The sequence below is a fragment of the Pteronotus mesoamericanus genome, unplaced genomic scaffold (genome assembly GCF_021234165.1).
Source record: "Pteronotus mesoamericanus isolate MK-2021 breed Mesoamerican mustached bat unplaced genomic scaffold, CSHL_Meso_final contig_94, whole genome shotgun sequence".
NCBI classification, from domain to species: domain Eukaryota; kingdom Metazoa; phylum Chordata; class Mammalia; order Chiroptera; family Mormoopidae; genus Pteronotus; species Pteronotus mesoamericanus.
The window spans coordinates 31,920,170-31,937,300 of record NW_026555285.1 but is presented as its reverse complement, the minus strand read 5'-3'; the positions used below and the strand labels follow the sequence as shown (position 1 = coordinate 31,937,300).

Sequence of the window (17,131 nt, the reverse complement as noted above, 5' to 3'; positions counted from 1 at the left end):
TACGTGGACAGGCTGGCCCAGAAAAGTTCTGACTGCAACACACCCTGAAATTTAGTTCACAGAGGAATAAAGAACCTTAACGAACTGCAGAAATTAAATTAAGTCTACCTGCTGACTGGTTAGAACCCTAGCCCATTTCACCTTTGACATTCCTAGAACTGACCTCCTTACTTATCTCTTCCAGGAGTATGGAAGTTCAAGAGAGGACTCACGGGTACTGAAACTGGAACTGCTACCCACTCAATGACTTAGTAAAGTGCACCAATCAAAAAACTCTACCCATGCAGAATTTTCGATTAACTTCAATACCTCTTTTGGGTATGAATGGACAACCAATGATACCAGAAATCTGGAATGTTCCTTTTAAATAAAACCCTGAGACTAAAAGTAGAGGGGGAAGAAAAAGAACTGAGGATAAACATGCAGGGGGGGAAAAAATGAAAAACCCAAGACAACTATAAAATATCATCTCAGAGAAAATGTTGCTTTCATAAAACAAAAACAGGGTATTGAAAAGAAACAGTTTCTTCATTCTTGGAAAGTGAAACAGAGCAGAATCAAAATATTCAATCTATTAAAGCAGAAACAAAATATTCAATCTATTAGAGCAGAAACAAAATATTCAGTGAGTTTGGAAAATTAAACTGAAGTATTCTCCCAGAAGCAAAACAAAGGCAAAGATCTACAATGTGAGATAAGAAAATTAAATGGCTACACCAGGTGGTCCTACATCTGATTACAAGTTCTAAAACACACACACACACACACACACACACACACACACACACACAGAAAGTTATGTTAAAAAAGAGGAAAAAAAGCTGAAAATCTCTGAGAGTTAAAGGCAGTCCACTGAGTTCTAGAGTGAAAGCACCAATAAATGTCCAATACAATAAATGAATAGAAAGACCCATATTAAAGTACAATGTGACACTGGAGAACACTAGGAATAAAGAAAACTAAAGAAAAAGTCAGAAAGAATTATATATCCAAACTACAATAAACTTCAATATCCAGAAAATAATAAAAATTTGAAATGAAACAATGCCTTCAAACATGAGGGTAAATGACTGACTCAGTCTTTTATACCCAGCCCAACTATGAATCCTGTATGAGGAGAGAATAAAGACATTTTCAAATATGCAGCATTCCGAAGGGTGCTTTTCATATATGTGCCCTTACTCAGAAAGCTAATGGAGGTTGTGTTCCACCTACAAGAATAAATAAAATAGAAAGACAAAGAATTTAAGAAATAGGAGACCCTACATAGGCAAAGAACCTAAGGAATTCCTATGACGATAGCACTGGGCATCCAGCCAAGGAGCAAACAGTAAAGACTACAGCAATGGGCTTAAGAATTCCAGAGGGAACGGCACTACAAAATACATTTTTAAAGACAGGTTTAAGAGCTTATCAAATGTGTTTGGCCTTATTGAGAAATGTTATTGCTCAAGTAGTGTTTGGATAAATAATTAGTAATAAGAGATCAAAGAAAATGAAGGTGGGAAAGAAAAACCATTAACTCTTGGAAGAACATAGGGATTAGAGAAAATAAATATAATATACAATTAATAAGGGGCTCAACTGATAGTAGTTACAAGCATAACGCAGGCATTACAATGATTTAATATAAAAATTATGAAAAACATCAGAAGGGACAGGAGATATGAAGGTTTGGGAGTGAGGGGAAGAGAGCTTAGTCTTCACTTTCCAGAACAAGTCTACAGATGTCTAAGTTCATATTGTGTAAAGACTATCAAGAAATAAAGAACAAAATAAACAGCTAGAGGCATATAAAACAATGCCTACGTGGAAGGCCCGAGGCAGGGAAGTGCAGAGGACTGCTGCTTTCTGTACTAAGCCTTGCTACAGGTGAGTTTTGGAACTATGTACATTCTGTTTATTGTATTACTTTGATAAAAACTTTTGAAGCGCTACGCAAATATATGGCATTAAGACAAGTGATTATTTTCAGAGTCAGTCTCTAAACAATGTACCTTAGACAGCATGGAGCCTACTATTTATATGGCTAAGACCTGCAGCCAAATTTAAATGAAGAAAGAAGGCAGTTAGAGATCACATAGCTACAAACTCCTTGGGTATAACATATGTCTAAAATTGGTTAAGCAAAGAAAAGCCACCTGTTTTTCTCCTAAATGGTTCTATAATCTTCTAAAAAGGCATTGAAAAAAATCACCTAATGCATTGTTATTACAGTGCTGGCAACATTTACAATATCCTATTCTGCCAGCATTAATATAACATATTATATTTCCTAGTAACTTACAAACCACTCTTTCAACTTCTATAGTTTAAATGATGGTGTGTTGATCTGGCAAGAATATTTGAAATGTCGCACCTTGATTTTCTTTAACGTTTCTCCAGTAACTTCCAAAAGCACATGACTAGAAACTCATCCTCACAGAATCTCTTCTTGTCCATGTATTTCATATCCTGGACCTCTTTAATGCATGTGCTAACAATGGGCGGTCAGAAATAATGCAAAGCCCACCATAATCACCCTAAATATTCCAAATGAAATATTACAGCTGTCTAGGAAAAAAAAATCAATTATTCTCAGGTAAATGCTTGCTTGGTTCTAAAGTCATCCTTCTGCAGATTATACAAAAAAAATGATTAAACAATATATATATATATTATACACACACGCATCACAAAAAGTAAAATGCAGCACTTTCAAGTAATTTTAAGAGACTTCATTCACCACAAGTTTTGAGGAACGCTAACACATCAGCACTAACAAGCAAAATCAATCAATCTCTAATCAAATTAAACAATGTTCAATTAACTAGCAGCTGGCGAGGGTCGAACTGGTCAGCCACCGCAAAAGAAACGTCACCACCACTAAGCTATTAAAAGGATACGTGAAGTCCAAGTTTTAGTTATTGAACTGTCCTACAGCAGACTCTCCCCCTTTCCTCCACAGTTAGCTCTCAACTTCTATTTCCGAGTCTCCCTGCAGTCTCTCGAAGTTACTCGTTTTAAAGACCCATCAGCACATACTTTAGTCAATTCCTTTGGCTCCTAGAAAACACCGCTGTTTTCAATTAGCATTGTCAGACAGTGAAGCGCCCTCTGGTCTTTTCACTGAAAATCAATTATGCAAAAAAACAGTTTAGGTGGTCTAATTCAGCTGTGCCATATGTACAGTACAAGGTGTTCAACAGCTTTGATGAAGAATTGGCAAGGACTTTAGCCAGCTGTCCAGGGTCTTGATGTTACACATGGAAGCTGAATATTCATTCATTAAATTTTCTTTAATTTGTATACACCACAATTTTTTCTTATATAATTGTGAACTTTCCTCCTATCCTTTCTGGTTGGGCAAGTTTAAAATCCCTGCCACAACCCTTTACACAAGTCTCAATACTCCATTAATTGCCACTCCATGACAATAAAGGTCTCCTTATATAACTATTTTACACATTCGCTGGCATGTTTTTATCTTGGCATCTTCTGAATACAGAGTTGTCTTCCTGGCTGAGATGTGCAAGACCTGGTTTTCCCCAGTGCTACCCTATCTTGAGAGAGTTGTGTTTTCCCACCTGTTTTCTACAAGTCCATTTACTTTCAAACAGTATAAATTGGAGTTTTTCTAACTTTGACCATAATGCAAAAATACATTTACTATTTCAACCCAGGCCACACACAGCTGAAACTAAGTAAGTTTACCCAAGACAAGTTTGTATTACAAGATGCAATGTACTTTGATTTTATAATTCTGCACTTCATTTTTTAAAAAAGAAAATGTTGATCAATCCACTAAACTAACTTTATAGCCCACCAATGGGTCACATCAAAGCTAAGAAAAAATATCAATGGTATAAACACTTCTGAATCTGTGTAAACAATCTGGATTTTTGTCTTAATTCTTTCAGTAAATAACTGAGGGGCATACATAAGTCATTTTACCTGGGAACTCCAGTCCCTTAACAGTGAAATAAGGGAGCTGAAATATCAATACCATGGGATTACAGTAACTGGACTTAAGAATTAAGGTCCTACAACCACGATCAACTGTAATTTTCTGAACATTTGATTCTAGCAGCACTGTGCTAAGACAACGAGGTTCTATTTTGGCAAAATAAATACTTTAAATTCAATAGACATAAGAAATAAGACAATTGTTTTGTGTCAAAGCTTTTCATCAAAATGAAAAGCAAAACAGTCATTCTTCTAATATCAAATTGTTTTGTTATAGATAGAAGATACTCGTAGTTTAAATAATTGAAAAGAGACTTAAGAGACCTTATAGATCATTCATTAACCAATGAAGTACCATCAACCAAGTACTGACTCTACAAATTCACTGTTTTTCTTCTACACTTTTCTTGAAACGAGTGTTGTCCAGGTTGTTAATAAAAAGTGAGTTATACTCTAAGATTTTATTAGAAAAAAATAGACTTACATGATAGAACTTCTAAAGTGTTCAATAATTAATCTACATTTGTGAACTTTTTTCCTGAAGACAGGACATCTTAGCGGGAAGTACCATTCTAAATAATTGATCAAATCTCAATTTTGTTTAACTCATTAGGATAAAATCATGACAAAAATAAATGATAAATTGGAGGTAATAGTTAATAGTAACTTGGTCTTTATTACTTTAACACTAATGTAACTCTTCCAGAGAGATAAAGATATCCAAGATAGTTCAGTAAAAGTATTAAAAAACTGATGTATATACATTTCATATTGATTTGTATAATTATGCTTTAATCTTGAAGGATCTACAGAATGTTAACAGGGTTAACTCTGAGTCACGGTAGTAGACTGAGGATAAAGGGGAAAACACAACTTCATACTCACTTTTGTGCTTTTTTTAAATAAGAGTTATTTTCAGCTATTTTTAAAATAATCAGGTACATATTATCCACTACAGTTGTTTCCTAGTGAACAATAAAAATAAGTTGCCTTCCTGCGAACACACCAGGGAATCCAAATGAAAAGGACCCTGTTTGAGAGACCACAGAACAGGGGCTTAACGCAGCTTGCAGCGACGAAGGGACTCCAGAGAGCTTTGTGAGCGTGAACAAGCGGGTTATACCCTGGTGATTATTTGTTCATCAGCAGGCCAAAATACTGGATTACAAAAATATCTCAGTATATAAAAGGCTATGGTAGAAAGTTTTCTGTAAGTCAGGGGACCATAAAAAAAAAAAAATGTTTATGTCCATCCTACTAAGATTAATAATCCCTCCCTGTTTTTCCACCTGGGATTCTATTCCCAGGTCTGTTTTGAGAAAGAATCACTACTCTATATATACTGTGCCATTTGTCTGCAGAAAGATTTGCAAAGTGTCATGGCAATGACTTATTTATTCACCTATGCCCTTCATGAGTAAAATTAGCGGAACCTGCTCCAATTTAGATTTGCTTCAAACCATGTAAAGTGCTGATAGGCTAATCCAACTAAGTAGGTGGGTTTTTTTTTTTTAAGCGATTTCAATGCTAATTTGATTAAAAATAAACTATAAAAGTCTATCAAATACTAGCAATAGTTGGATGATAACTAAATATAGTAGAAGTCCATTCAAAAAAGAAACTATTAAAACTATACAGCTATGTATGTACTATCACCAATCCAATCCACTAATAAAATAGTAATAGTATCCTAAGAATGTTTAAATGCTAATATTCTAAAGCACAGAATTGATTCCCATAAAAACACAAACAAGTTTTTTTACATTATTTAAGTAAATATCTTCAGAAAAAGCCAAGGGGCGGGGGGCGGTGCTAAATCAATCTACAATCGTATGAGAGTGGCCTAAGGGCTTATAGTTAGTGATAACCTAAGAACCACCATGAGAGCATTTTCCAGTACCGTATTCAGGCTGAAACAGATTACAACACAGCCTGGGTTCCACAAAAATAAAGGTGTAGCTTCTAAAAAGAATGGTTTGAAGTCCCAGTAAGTGGTAAGTTGTTTTGATTTTTACAACTTGAGCTACTGTTGAAAAGTAAAGTACTATAGAAAGATGACTAACTTCTGTGTGAATATGCTCCGTACATTTTGATTCTCAGAATCAAATCAAGCACTTTACGGTCAGAGTTCTCTGGTAAGAGTGTAAGGGGAAAAGAACAGCACATTTCCCAGTAGGAAACCAGTAAGGTTCTCCATTTCCCATTTTCTCCTGTGCAATCATGCCATAGGAACACAAAGAAGTAAGGAAAACCCAGCTTGCAAAATTAGGAAGAGTCCTAAATAAAAGAACCCAAGTTATAAGAGGGACATGTATTCTTGTCACTGCTATGCAGAGTTGAGTGCTGTTCATTTCTTCCCCTTAGTGAACCTAAATTCCATCCTATCTGAAGCTTCTACTCACCTGACCATATCCCACTACCTCTAGTGACTGAAGAAAGCATATTACTACTCAATGAGCAAGTAGCATGAGAAATAAACAAAAGAATTAGAACCCCCTCCAAAATTACTCATTGATGGAAATTACAAAGGACTAATCAGATTTCAACTGAGCAAATGCTGCCAGCCTCTAATCTCCTGATAACTTAGTTTCTGAAAAATAAAAAGTTCCTCTCGTCTCACTTCCAATCACCAATTTAATTTTAAAATGGTTCCTAGGCAACAGAGTGCCTTCAAGCTGCCCAGTCCATTCCCTGAAAAGTCCCCATTTTTTATAACATTCCGGAGAGCAAAGCCAGTGAGCGAGGTCGACACATCAAAAAAAAAATTAGTCTCTGAAATGAGAAGCTATCAATGAAAATGCAGGGCATGAGGGCGTAGGACTGCACAACTCACAGTGCAAGAACAATCTCTAAGGAGCGATCCATCACTAGGCAGCGTGGTTTGCCAAGGGAGGAGGGTCAACAAGCAAATCCCGTCCAGCGTTCGTTTGGGAGGAAAGACCACAAACAGCCGCACACTGAGGCCAACCCCTACCCATCCCTGGTCACTACCAAGAAAGACTGGGAAAAAGAGCACTGAGTTAACAAAAAGACAAGATAACATGGAATTTCCAGTTACTGCTAACGAGGAGCTTGGGGCCCAATAATGGGCAGAGAGCAGAATACAAGAAGGAGGGGACCAGTCCATCCCCGACCGGGTAAGCCTGAGCTATCAGAAACAGGCTTCCGCCCTTATGAAGCCTCCACTCGGTCCCCAGCACGGCACCTGCCAAAGGCCACCACCACCAGGGCAATGGCGAAGCCCCCCCCCCTTCCTGCCCACGCCCTCCCCGCCGTCCCCAGGGCCTCCGAGGTCAGGGACCTAAAACAGGGAGCGGAGCTCAGCAATACCAGGTGTAGTCGTCCTCGTCTCGCCAGGCAGCCAGACTCTCCAGGTCTAGCGGTTCCACCTCGTCCAGGAGCGTTGGGGGCGGCGAGAGTTGCGCGGGGGGTGCCCCCGGAGGCGTTCCCGCGCCCCCCGGCTCCGGCCCGCCGCCGCCCGCGCCGAAGAAGCCCGCGGCCGGCTTGAAGTAGACGAAGGGCGCCTCGGGGGGCTGCGCCAGGCTGCAGAGCAGGGAGGGCGCCGGGCTGGGCAGACAGTAGGTCCCCGGGAACGAGGGGCTGGTGCCGGCGCTGCCACTGCCGCCGCCCCCAGTGCCCAGCGCCAGCCCGAGCCCCAGGCCCCCAGAGGCGGAGGCGGTAGCTGGGGGACTCCGCGGACCCAACGGGCTGCAGGCCCCGGCGGGGGGCGGTGCGGCGGGCTGAGGCGGCGGCAGCAGCAGCAGGTGCGGCGTGGCGGCCGCGCTGGCCGCCCGGCTCCGCAGCTGCTCGTTCTGCTTCTCCAGCTTCCGCACGAGCTCCTGCAGCTTCTTCACCTCCAGCTCCGCGTTCACCACCGGACCGGAGCCCGTGCCGGAGCCGCCCCCCGCGGAGGCGCATTTCACCTGCTCCGCCATCATCGTGGGCCGGGAGGGCACCGCGGCCGCCGGGGGCTGCGCACTGTCGTGCCGAGTCCTCGGGCCGCGAGGAGGCTACGGCTCCTTCTCTGCTTCCCCGGCACGGAGGGCGGACCACGCTGGGGCTGAAGTCGAGTCGGATGCTCGCATCAGCACCAGGGCCCAGCCTCCGGCCGAGGAAGCTGCGGCCGCGCTGCTCTGCACATGCTCAGAGCGCCTTCCCAGTCCCCTGGGCGCCAAAGCGGCTCCGGGTTTTAGCCGCGGCCCCAGGGAGGGGCGGGGCGAGGGGGCCGAATGGGAGGGGCCTGGGGAGGGCGGGCCTAGGGGGGGAGAGACGCTTCCAAGGGGCGGGGCATCCGCCCCTCCTGTGCTACCTAATCTCAGGTGCCTGATTGGACGTTGCCAGAACTTTCCCGCCACGGACACGTCTTCCCGCCGCTGCCGAGAGGGCCAGCTGTGCGCACCTCCCAGCCGGGGCTGGGGTTCCGAAGAAGCCGGAGCGGCAGGTGCCGCCAGCCTTGGAGAGGTGCACCTGGCCCCTCGGGTTCCTTCCAGGAACGTGACAAAGCTTATCACGTTTTGTGGTAGCTAATGAAACCCAAAGAAACCAAAGGCAAGGGAACGTTATCCTAAGAACCGAAAAGTAAATACAAGGAACACAAAGACTTTGAAACGAAGTTATCAATCCACTAATTGGTGCTACAGAAAGAAAATGGTGGAAGAGAGAAGGTCAAGGAAAAAGAAAAAATCCTCATCACTAAGAACGGGAAAGTGACCAGCGGCTAAAGAGTCAAATGTTCACTTCAGTTTCTTCAAAAAATAGTCTAATTTGTACTATGATATACCTCTAGTGTTTGCCCCAATAAAACTTTTCCATACTATGTATATACCCATATATTCATTAAACAAAAGACTTTGACACCGAACTCTGTGCCTGACATCTTTCTAGGACTTAGCCGTGGGAACAGTGAATAAAACAAACAAAAGTCATTATGGGAGACACATGAGTAAAATTGTATAGGGCTCCACCTGTTAAATAATTTATAAGCTATTAAACTCCGACTTGCTGGGGGACAAAAGAAAAACAGAAAACCTTGGAACTCAACTCCAAAACCCCTTATTTCACCTGCAAACCTGTTCATTACATCTTGTGGAAAACAGCAAATCTGCTTTAAGATGGGGAAGGAGGGGCTTTTAAGCAGAAGAGTTTGAATCAAATTTGTTCATTACTATTGACTTAAGATTTTGAATGTGAACACAGTCAGCAGGAAGCCTTAGATTTTATCATGCGAAAAACTCACACAACTGTTTCTCATCATCAGATGATATACTATCTAGTGAAAAGCCCTGATCAGGGACTTTACATACCAATCTTTGAGACAATGTACCGCATGGCTCCGGAACTGCTAGCACATTGTATCAGTTGGCTTTAGATAGGGGCTCAGTGCCTACCTGCTCAGAAACACTTGTATCTTCTCAGCTGTCTGTCTATGTCTCTAGCTTCTGTGTAAAGTTGGTGTTCTCTACTTAAATTGCTTCATGAGAGCTTCAATAAACTTGGTAAGTGTGTGTGATAATTACCCTGAACCTTGCTCCCAGCTTGCTAGGCCACCACCTAACCACCTGTATCACCTATCACCTTTCCAAATTTTGCTCTATCTTCTGGATATTCTGGTTATTACTAAAACCTGGAGAAGTGGAATAATACTACCGAAAAGTCCTAAGTAAAGAATCTATTGAAGGATTTTTCCGCATGCTCAGTGGCAGATGCAGGGAGCAGAATCCCTGCAACACAAAGAAAGGGAGAGGACAGACACAATGAGAACAAAGAGCTGCTCGTTTGCACATTACCAACAGAAATTGGGAATAGGCACCGGCTAGTGAAGACAAGAATTAAGATGTAAAGAAAAGCAATCACTTTTCTGCAAAATTTGTACATGCTAGAGAAGGAGAGAAATAAACAGCCTGTTCCTCCCCTACTTATCCAATATGGTCTATAGAATACATGCAAGCAACCAGTAGTCAAGCTGTAGAACTGTGCTTTAAAAGTAACACTTATTATCAAAATCTTTGTTACTTAAAAAGAAAACATTCCTTGAAATTTAGACATAAAAGAGCCATAAAACATCCTGGCCTAAATTTTTATTCTGAATTCTTTTTCTGAAAGGACAAATTTGCCCTCTTCCGAACTATTTTTAAAAGTATGAAATGATTTATGTCTTGAGAAATTTTAAATGATGTATTTTCTTTCTATTAAAGAACCTCTTTTTTTTACCCCTTCTGTGAATTACACATGTACACGCACCAGAGATGCGCAAAATGCAGACTGATTTTACGTTGCTGTTCCCAGGAGGCCAGTCTCTTTAACATGTAATTAGAGGTTGACAGTGTCAAGGTTTTAATTAAGCAGTCTTCATTTTTTTATTTTGATGCAAATTTGTAGGCTTTGTGTTTGGAAAGAAATCCCGTGCATAGTGGCTCAATTTTAATTTTTAAAAAATGTTAAATGAAATACACAAGGTGATTTCAGAGGTTCACGAAGAAGATACGAAAAATGAAAGTGCATGTCTCAAAGACTTTAAGCTTTAGAGATACATTTGAAACACCCTAAGCTGATGAGAACGATCCATATACCACACATTCTTTTAAGAGAGAAAGTAAACTTATTTTGATTTGTATTTTTTACATGTACCTCCAACAGGTCTGTGGACATTAATTAAACTGATCCAGTCACAGAATTGCAAAGCAGCACAGTTTCTTCTCGAATTCGTAAATCTAGTTCTCCAAGGAAATCTAGGAACCGCTTGCTATTATCCCAGTTTTATAGATGACCTAACAAGGTTAGGTTAACGAGGTTATGTTACTTGCCCAAGTTCGGTCATGAAAATGGTAGTTGTCAGCAGAGTTCCTAGTGGCCCATCCGCTCCTTAGTTTTAGAGTAAAATTCCTCTAAGAGTAAGACCCATGTGTTCGAAATGTGAATTTTCAATCATTGCAGTGGTCATACCTTAACATGAGGACTTCATTCATTCTAGTTGAAAGATCCAATTACTGCAAGAGAAAAGCACCTAATGTGTTAAACTAATATCAGAGATCCCCAGCTGTGTTCTCACATTGATCCAGCCAGACTATATACAGTATTTGCTTTTTTCCCATCTGAATGGAGATATCCGTTCACCCACACAGAATAGACTTGGATCCTGGGGGTCCCCACCGCCCTTGTGGGGTGCCTCGCACAGTGTCTAGCGCATAGCAGAGAAACACTGAAATAGGTTTTTAAAGAACAGATGAATAAATAAATAAATCCCCAAATTCTAGCTGAAATTTAGACAAGAACTTAATTACTTGTTTCTATAAACATCATATATCAAATGGCACCAACACGAGAGGCTTTTTGCAGACTCCATAATAATTGCTTATTTCTCATTTCACCCAATTAAAAGCTAGAAAAATACTTGTATCTAATGTGTGTATTTTCGCATAAAGGGATAATGCAGTGAAAACAAAAATACATGAAGCCAGAAGCTATGTAAATACGAGCACACTTTATTTTATGTGCTTCCCTTTATTTCACTTTTTTTTTTTTTTAAACAAATTGAAGGCAAGGCCCTACCAGCAAGAAAGTTCCATCTCGCTCATCACCGTGGCCTGGAACTGAACCCGCAGTGTGCCTGGGGCGCGTCTGTAACCCTTGTGTGGGTTGCTCCACTCGGACCCCACGCAGCTCTCCCACTCGAATTCATGCCAACCGCCCATGTAATTACACCCAGTAGGGTCACATGTAGTAGTGGTTACAACAACAATCATAGTAATAACAATAATTCTGTGTATTTGGCAAGCCATACTTGTCAGAGCCCTTTTTAATAAACAGTTATTACATGCCTATTGTGTTCAAGTCAAAATGTTAAATGATATTTTAAAAGTGAGTAAAACAGTGGCTCTGCCACTAAGACCTTATCTAGTTGGAGAAAAAGAGCACATAAAAAACTAACTATAGTACAAGACTTCGTGTCATAATCATCTGATGAAAATAACATAGAACAGACTAACAGCTGTCCGAAGGGAGGGTGGTTGGAGAGCTGAGTGGAAAAGGTGAAGGGATTAAAAAAAAAAAGACAGACAGCAGTATGGTGACTGCCAGAGGGAAAGGGAGTGCGGGGGGGGGGGGGGAGGAAGGGGGATAGATGATGGAGGAAAAACGCTTGATTTGGGGGTCAGCACACGATGCAGTAAGCAGATGATATGTTGCAGAGTTGTACACTTGAAACCTGTGTGATTGTATTAACCAATATCACCCCAATAAATTCATTTAAAAATAGAAAATAAAAGTCCACGGCACAGGCAGTGCCCAGGAAGGAACAATTAATTTGGCTAAAAATCAGGGGGAAACTTCATAAAGAAAGCCCACATTATTTCATTTGGATCCGCTTATCCAGCTGCGGGGCATAGGGGCAAGGGTGATGGTCACTAGCAGACAGAACGTCAAAGCAACAGTAGAACTAGGACACAGCACCCAGCTTTAGTTCCTAGTTGATATTGTTTCCTCTGTGGTTAATTTATTTTGTTTTTATGAATAGCTCACATATCTACCACTCCCATTAAAATGAAACTTTACAATTTATCTTAACAGCGGCTATTGGTGCTTCATAAATTCCAGCAACTATTCCAAGGCCTTTACTTGTTAACTCATTTAATCATCAAGCAACTGTTGGAGGTAGGTTCTATTCTTCTTTTTTTATAAATGAGGAAATTGAGGCAGAGAGCGGTCAAAACAGCTGCCCAAAGCTGCCCGCCAGAAACTGGCAGGACAGTATATGAAGCTAAGCAGCCCAGATTCCCAGTTGAGTCTCATAAACTGCAGTATTTCTTTTCCAGTCTTAGGCAGCACCCAAAGTAGTAGTGGCTTATCAATAAAAGCTATTGACTAATGCAAACCCAATAGTCAGGAACGCCTGGAACAAGGTCTGATTCATTAGCAAGCAAATATTACTGAAACTTTAAAAGTCACCATGCACAGATTAGAAAACAGTAGGTTTCCAAGATCAACAAGGTCGCCAGCAGTGGTAGGACATTTCAGACAGCACAATGGCTATTCATTCGACACTTGCTCTGGTTCAGATGACCAAAGAGCAGGAACCATCACCGCTTTGTTCTGCGTTTCTAGCCATTTGTATTCTTCAAATGTCAATAAACACTCTCTCAGCCTATGTCAGGCCTGAATGGATCCCCAAATGGTTTGGGAGGTATTTTAAAATTCAAAAATGTAATAAATAAATTCAGAAACTTTTTTCAAAATCTGAAACATTTTTACCCAAAACAAATAGATAGTTTTGAACAATAAGCATGTAAGATTCCTGGATAGTATGCATATATTCTAATAAACAGTTATTACATGCCTATTGTGTTCAAGTCAAAATGTTAGGTGTAGAATATAGGCACACACGTAATTCATACAAATAGAAATATATAACATTTATCTAAACTTACAATGTTTATAAATATATATAACATGTTCAAAATCATGTTGCTTACTTACATTATTCAAATCTTGATTATCCCAGTTTAAAATTTATTCAGTTTACTGAGGTTTAAAAATGATCTTTTTTTGCATAATTTTCCATATCTTTGAAATGGTGCCATTCCTTTCCATATCTCCTTGATAACTCAAAGCATACTAATCTTAAAGTCTTTTTAAGTTGGTACATTTATTTTCATTTGTCTAGAATGACTTTATTCTCCAATATTTTATATTACATGCTGTGTTTCTTAATGTTAACTTTGTACATTCTGGAATTCCGGTCTTTAGATCACTTGAGCTGGTACTTCTCTTTTCCTCGCTCTTCCTCCTCACTATTTAGAGGCTTTGTGGTTGCCTCAGCCCAGCCCCAAAGACCCAGAGTCCAAAACGACTTCTTCCCTTGATGCCAAGTGTTCTTATTCCACCATGACATCAGGAATCCTTAAAGTCAAACAATAAACCAACTAGACTTGGTCATGGATGTTGAGTTGTCCCTGCAACTGCCTTGGCACGTGGGCGCTCCCAAGCTGTGGCTCCCGATGGCACCTTTCCCGCTCTGGCCGCAGGATGGGGGAAGGGAGGTGGGGGGAGCGACGTGCCGCCCCACCCCACTTTCCCACGGCCCTGGGAGATCGTACCCCTCGTCTCTGCCGCGCCTGGTACTGAGAACGGCAGTCCTGTGGCTTCAGTCCGCATTTCTCTTTAGTTCCTGGTCCATAAAAAGGGCTTTTTCCCTTCCCATTGGTATATGGCTGGGTGTGGAGTCTGGTGGTGACTCAAAGTATGTACTTTGAATGTCATTTTTATAAGGAGCCTACGCTTTTTTTATCTACTTAAAAAACCAAACCAAACCAAACCAAACCAAACAAAAACCTCAACAGTGCATCGTAGCCCCAGTGCTCAGTAGATGACGACCGTGTGCCCGCGGTCCCCGCCTGGCCCAGCTCCAGGTCCCGCAGCCTCGGCGCCGCGCGCAGCAGGCAAGCCCATCCGCGCTCAGCGATGCGAGGAGGCTGCCGTGGCTTCGCACTCCTCTCTTACAAACCTTTTCTCATAAAAGTCAAGATTAGAGACGTTCACTTTCCTTCCGGGATAGTGATAGGCTGCCTTGCATCCGCCTGGAACAGTCAGCTGGACAACGGCCGCAGGTGCCTCTCTGCTCCTTCCTCCCGGCGATTTTCGCCTTCTACCTCTTATTCCTGCGTACTGGTCATCAGCTGGGGGAAGCTGACAAAAGTGAGGCATTGGCTTACAATAGAAAAAGAAAAAAAGAAAAAACGCTGTTTAATAAGAGCTGTAATGGATTTTTGAAATCTACGATAAATGATACTTTTAAAATAAAACATCTCAGAATCATACTTGTGATATTTTTCTCCACTTTTTGGCAGAGGGTGGCATGGAGAAGAAGGGAGGGTTTACATTTGGATTTGTTTTAAATTTTAAAAAGCTGTTCTTTTAAATTTACCATCTGCTACTCCAGTGCTTCAAAGTGGCTGTGGTAACTGCTCAGGGACACCAGACACGACCGCGGTGTGACCGGGCATGGCGTGGCTCCTGCCGTGCCGTCCCCGCGGAGGGAGACCGACTCATTGTGCAAGACACCACACTCATCACACTGCAGGACAGTTTCCCTGCAAATGTGTTGGCCCTCCAGTTAATGCACAGCGATATGTGTTTAGAGACACTCTTGTGACTCATTTGAACTACCAGGTGCTTATTCGGAGCAGAAAACTGTGCCATCCTCCTCAGATGGACTTCCACACACACAGTAGTACTTCACGCTTTTATACGGACCTCAAGGGACACCAAGGATTAGTAAATATGTTGAAGCCGTGGAATTGGTATTTGCTTAAGAAAGAATGATCCGTGTGGTCAGTTTTCAAATGCCATCCCTTTCTTAGAGAACTTTTGATTTGAAGAAATTACTAAAAATATCCTGTTGATACTGATGCAGAAAGGTTCTTTTGAGACTGTGATGTGTCCTCTGTGGAATAAAGCAAATAAGTGCTGTGTTTGTGCCATTGAGAACTGGTACTAATGACGTGAGAGAAAAGAGATATTCACTAAGATCAGTGAGTTTAACTTTAAAATCCTGAATTGAATTGACTGATGTATGATTGCAAACTCATTTATTCATTTAGTTAAGAAAAAAACCTTCTCAACCTTGTCCACTGAAATGGCCTAGAGATATTGACCAACATAATAGCAATGAGTGAACCTAGTATCTTGATTTTGTTTTTAAATGCCATTTTTCATAGAAAAAGTCCAGGGGTCTTGGAAAAAAAGGCGCCGATTGCAAGTCTGAGGTAGAAAGGACACGGACTAGATGGGCCGGGAACTTTTTTTAATCAGAGCTCGTAGGATTATGTCAAAAGGACTTAGACACCAGTGTGAGTCAGTCCCCACTGTCCACAGACCAGATTCCTTATGAAGTAGAACAATAACTTCCATGGATTGGAACACAAAATATGTCGAAATCTATTACTTCAAAGTGATACTTAAGTACTTAAATGGATTGTTAAGCAAAAAATGAAAATCATTACATGCTTCTGATGAAAGCACACACTATCACTTAAGCAGACTTCACACACACACATACACACACACACACACACACTTATACACGTCACCACCACCAAACCTGAAACTGATCAAATCTCACGATATAGAAATACAACAGCCAAGAAACACATATAAAACAAAACAAAATGAAAATACAAACTGCAGGAAACGATGAGACAAGTGACTCAGCTCCTTCTCTTTCTCCTTCCTTCCTGTTCTCTCCTTTCCCTTCTTCTTCTTCTATAACAACAGCAACAACACAGTTACAAAGGGGAAAAAGAAAAAAGAGATGGAGAAAGAGTTCATTGATTATGAGAGACAAGAGCATATTAACCAAATGCAATGTACAGAGCTTTTCGAACCATGGCTCCAACAAACTTCAATAGAGAGAGAACATTTATAGCACACTTTGGGAAATGTGAGCACTGCCTGGGTATTTGAGGATATTAAAGAATTATAGCTGATGAGGGAGATACATTGATGATAATGTGTTGTTTTTAAAAATGCAAGCACAGGAAGTGCCATACAGCAAGCTTGCTGTGTTAACTATCACTGAACCGGCCTCCCGAAGCCGGAGATGGTGCAAGGAGGTGGGACGAAAGAGTGGAGGTGGAAAAAGAAGGTTTGTCGCTACTTTTGACCAATAGGATAAGCTATAAATCATATTTCAAATTTGGTTTTAATTCACCCAGAAGAATGCGTATGAGTGAATGAAGAGATGATACCAGTAAAGCACATGTGTAATAGAAAAAATTTTCCTCTAGCTTCTTTTTTTCTCTGCTAAGGAAAGTGTGACCAATCTACCAGTGGTCTTGGGGACCTCTTGGACCTGCAATAGGTGTCAGTAGTAATGATGGTTTGGGGGACCCACGAACCATACAAAAAAAAAAACAACAACAAGGAATCTTTGAGGCTGAATATTTTGATGCTTACAAATTTTTCTTCCTGTCATACTTATTTCCTTTACCATCTCACAGTGTCATGGAATTAAGCACTTCAGCAGTATATTACTTCATGTGTATGTTGAATATGCATGAAGCATATTCAATAGCTGCATGCACTTAACATCTATTGAAATTTTTCCCAGGTTATGACAATCTATGAAAAGGTGAGACCCAGAAACATACATATTCAAAGTGCCTGAAACACGTTTGGTTTCTGGTGAGTAGAA

The 17,131-nt window shown here is 40.9% G+C and overlaps 1 protein-coding gene across 2 annotated transcripts in view; it reads right to left on the bottom strand.

Annotated features, from left to right (window-relative positions):
• The window catches only part of SLAIN1 (SLAIN motif family member 1), a 56,019-nt gene extending 47,933 nt beyond the window's left edge, over positions 1-8,086 (bottom strand). For both annotated transcript variants that reach the window (XM_054586632.1, XM_054586633.1), the window contains exon 1: positions 7,276-8,086. In XM_054586632.1, the coding sequence (XP_054442607.1) occupies positions 7,276-7,883 (608 nt within the window). In that variant the 5' untranslated portion in view covers positions 7,884-8,086. The remainder of the gene's footprint in view (positions 1-7,275) is intronic.
• Positions 8,087-17,131: the final 9,045 nt, after the last annotated feature.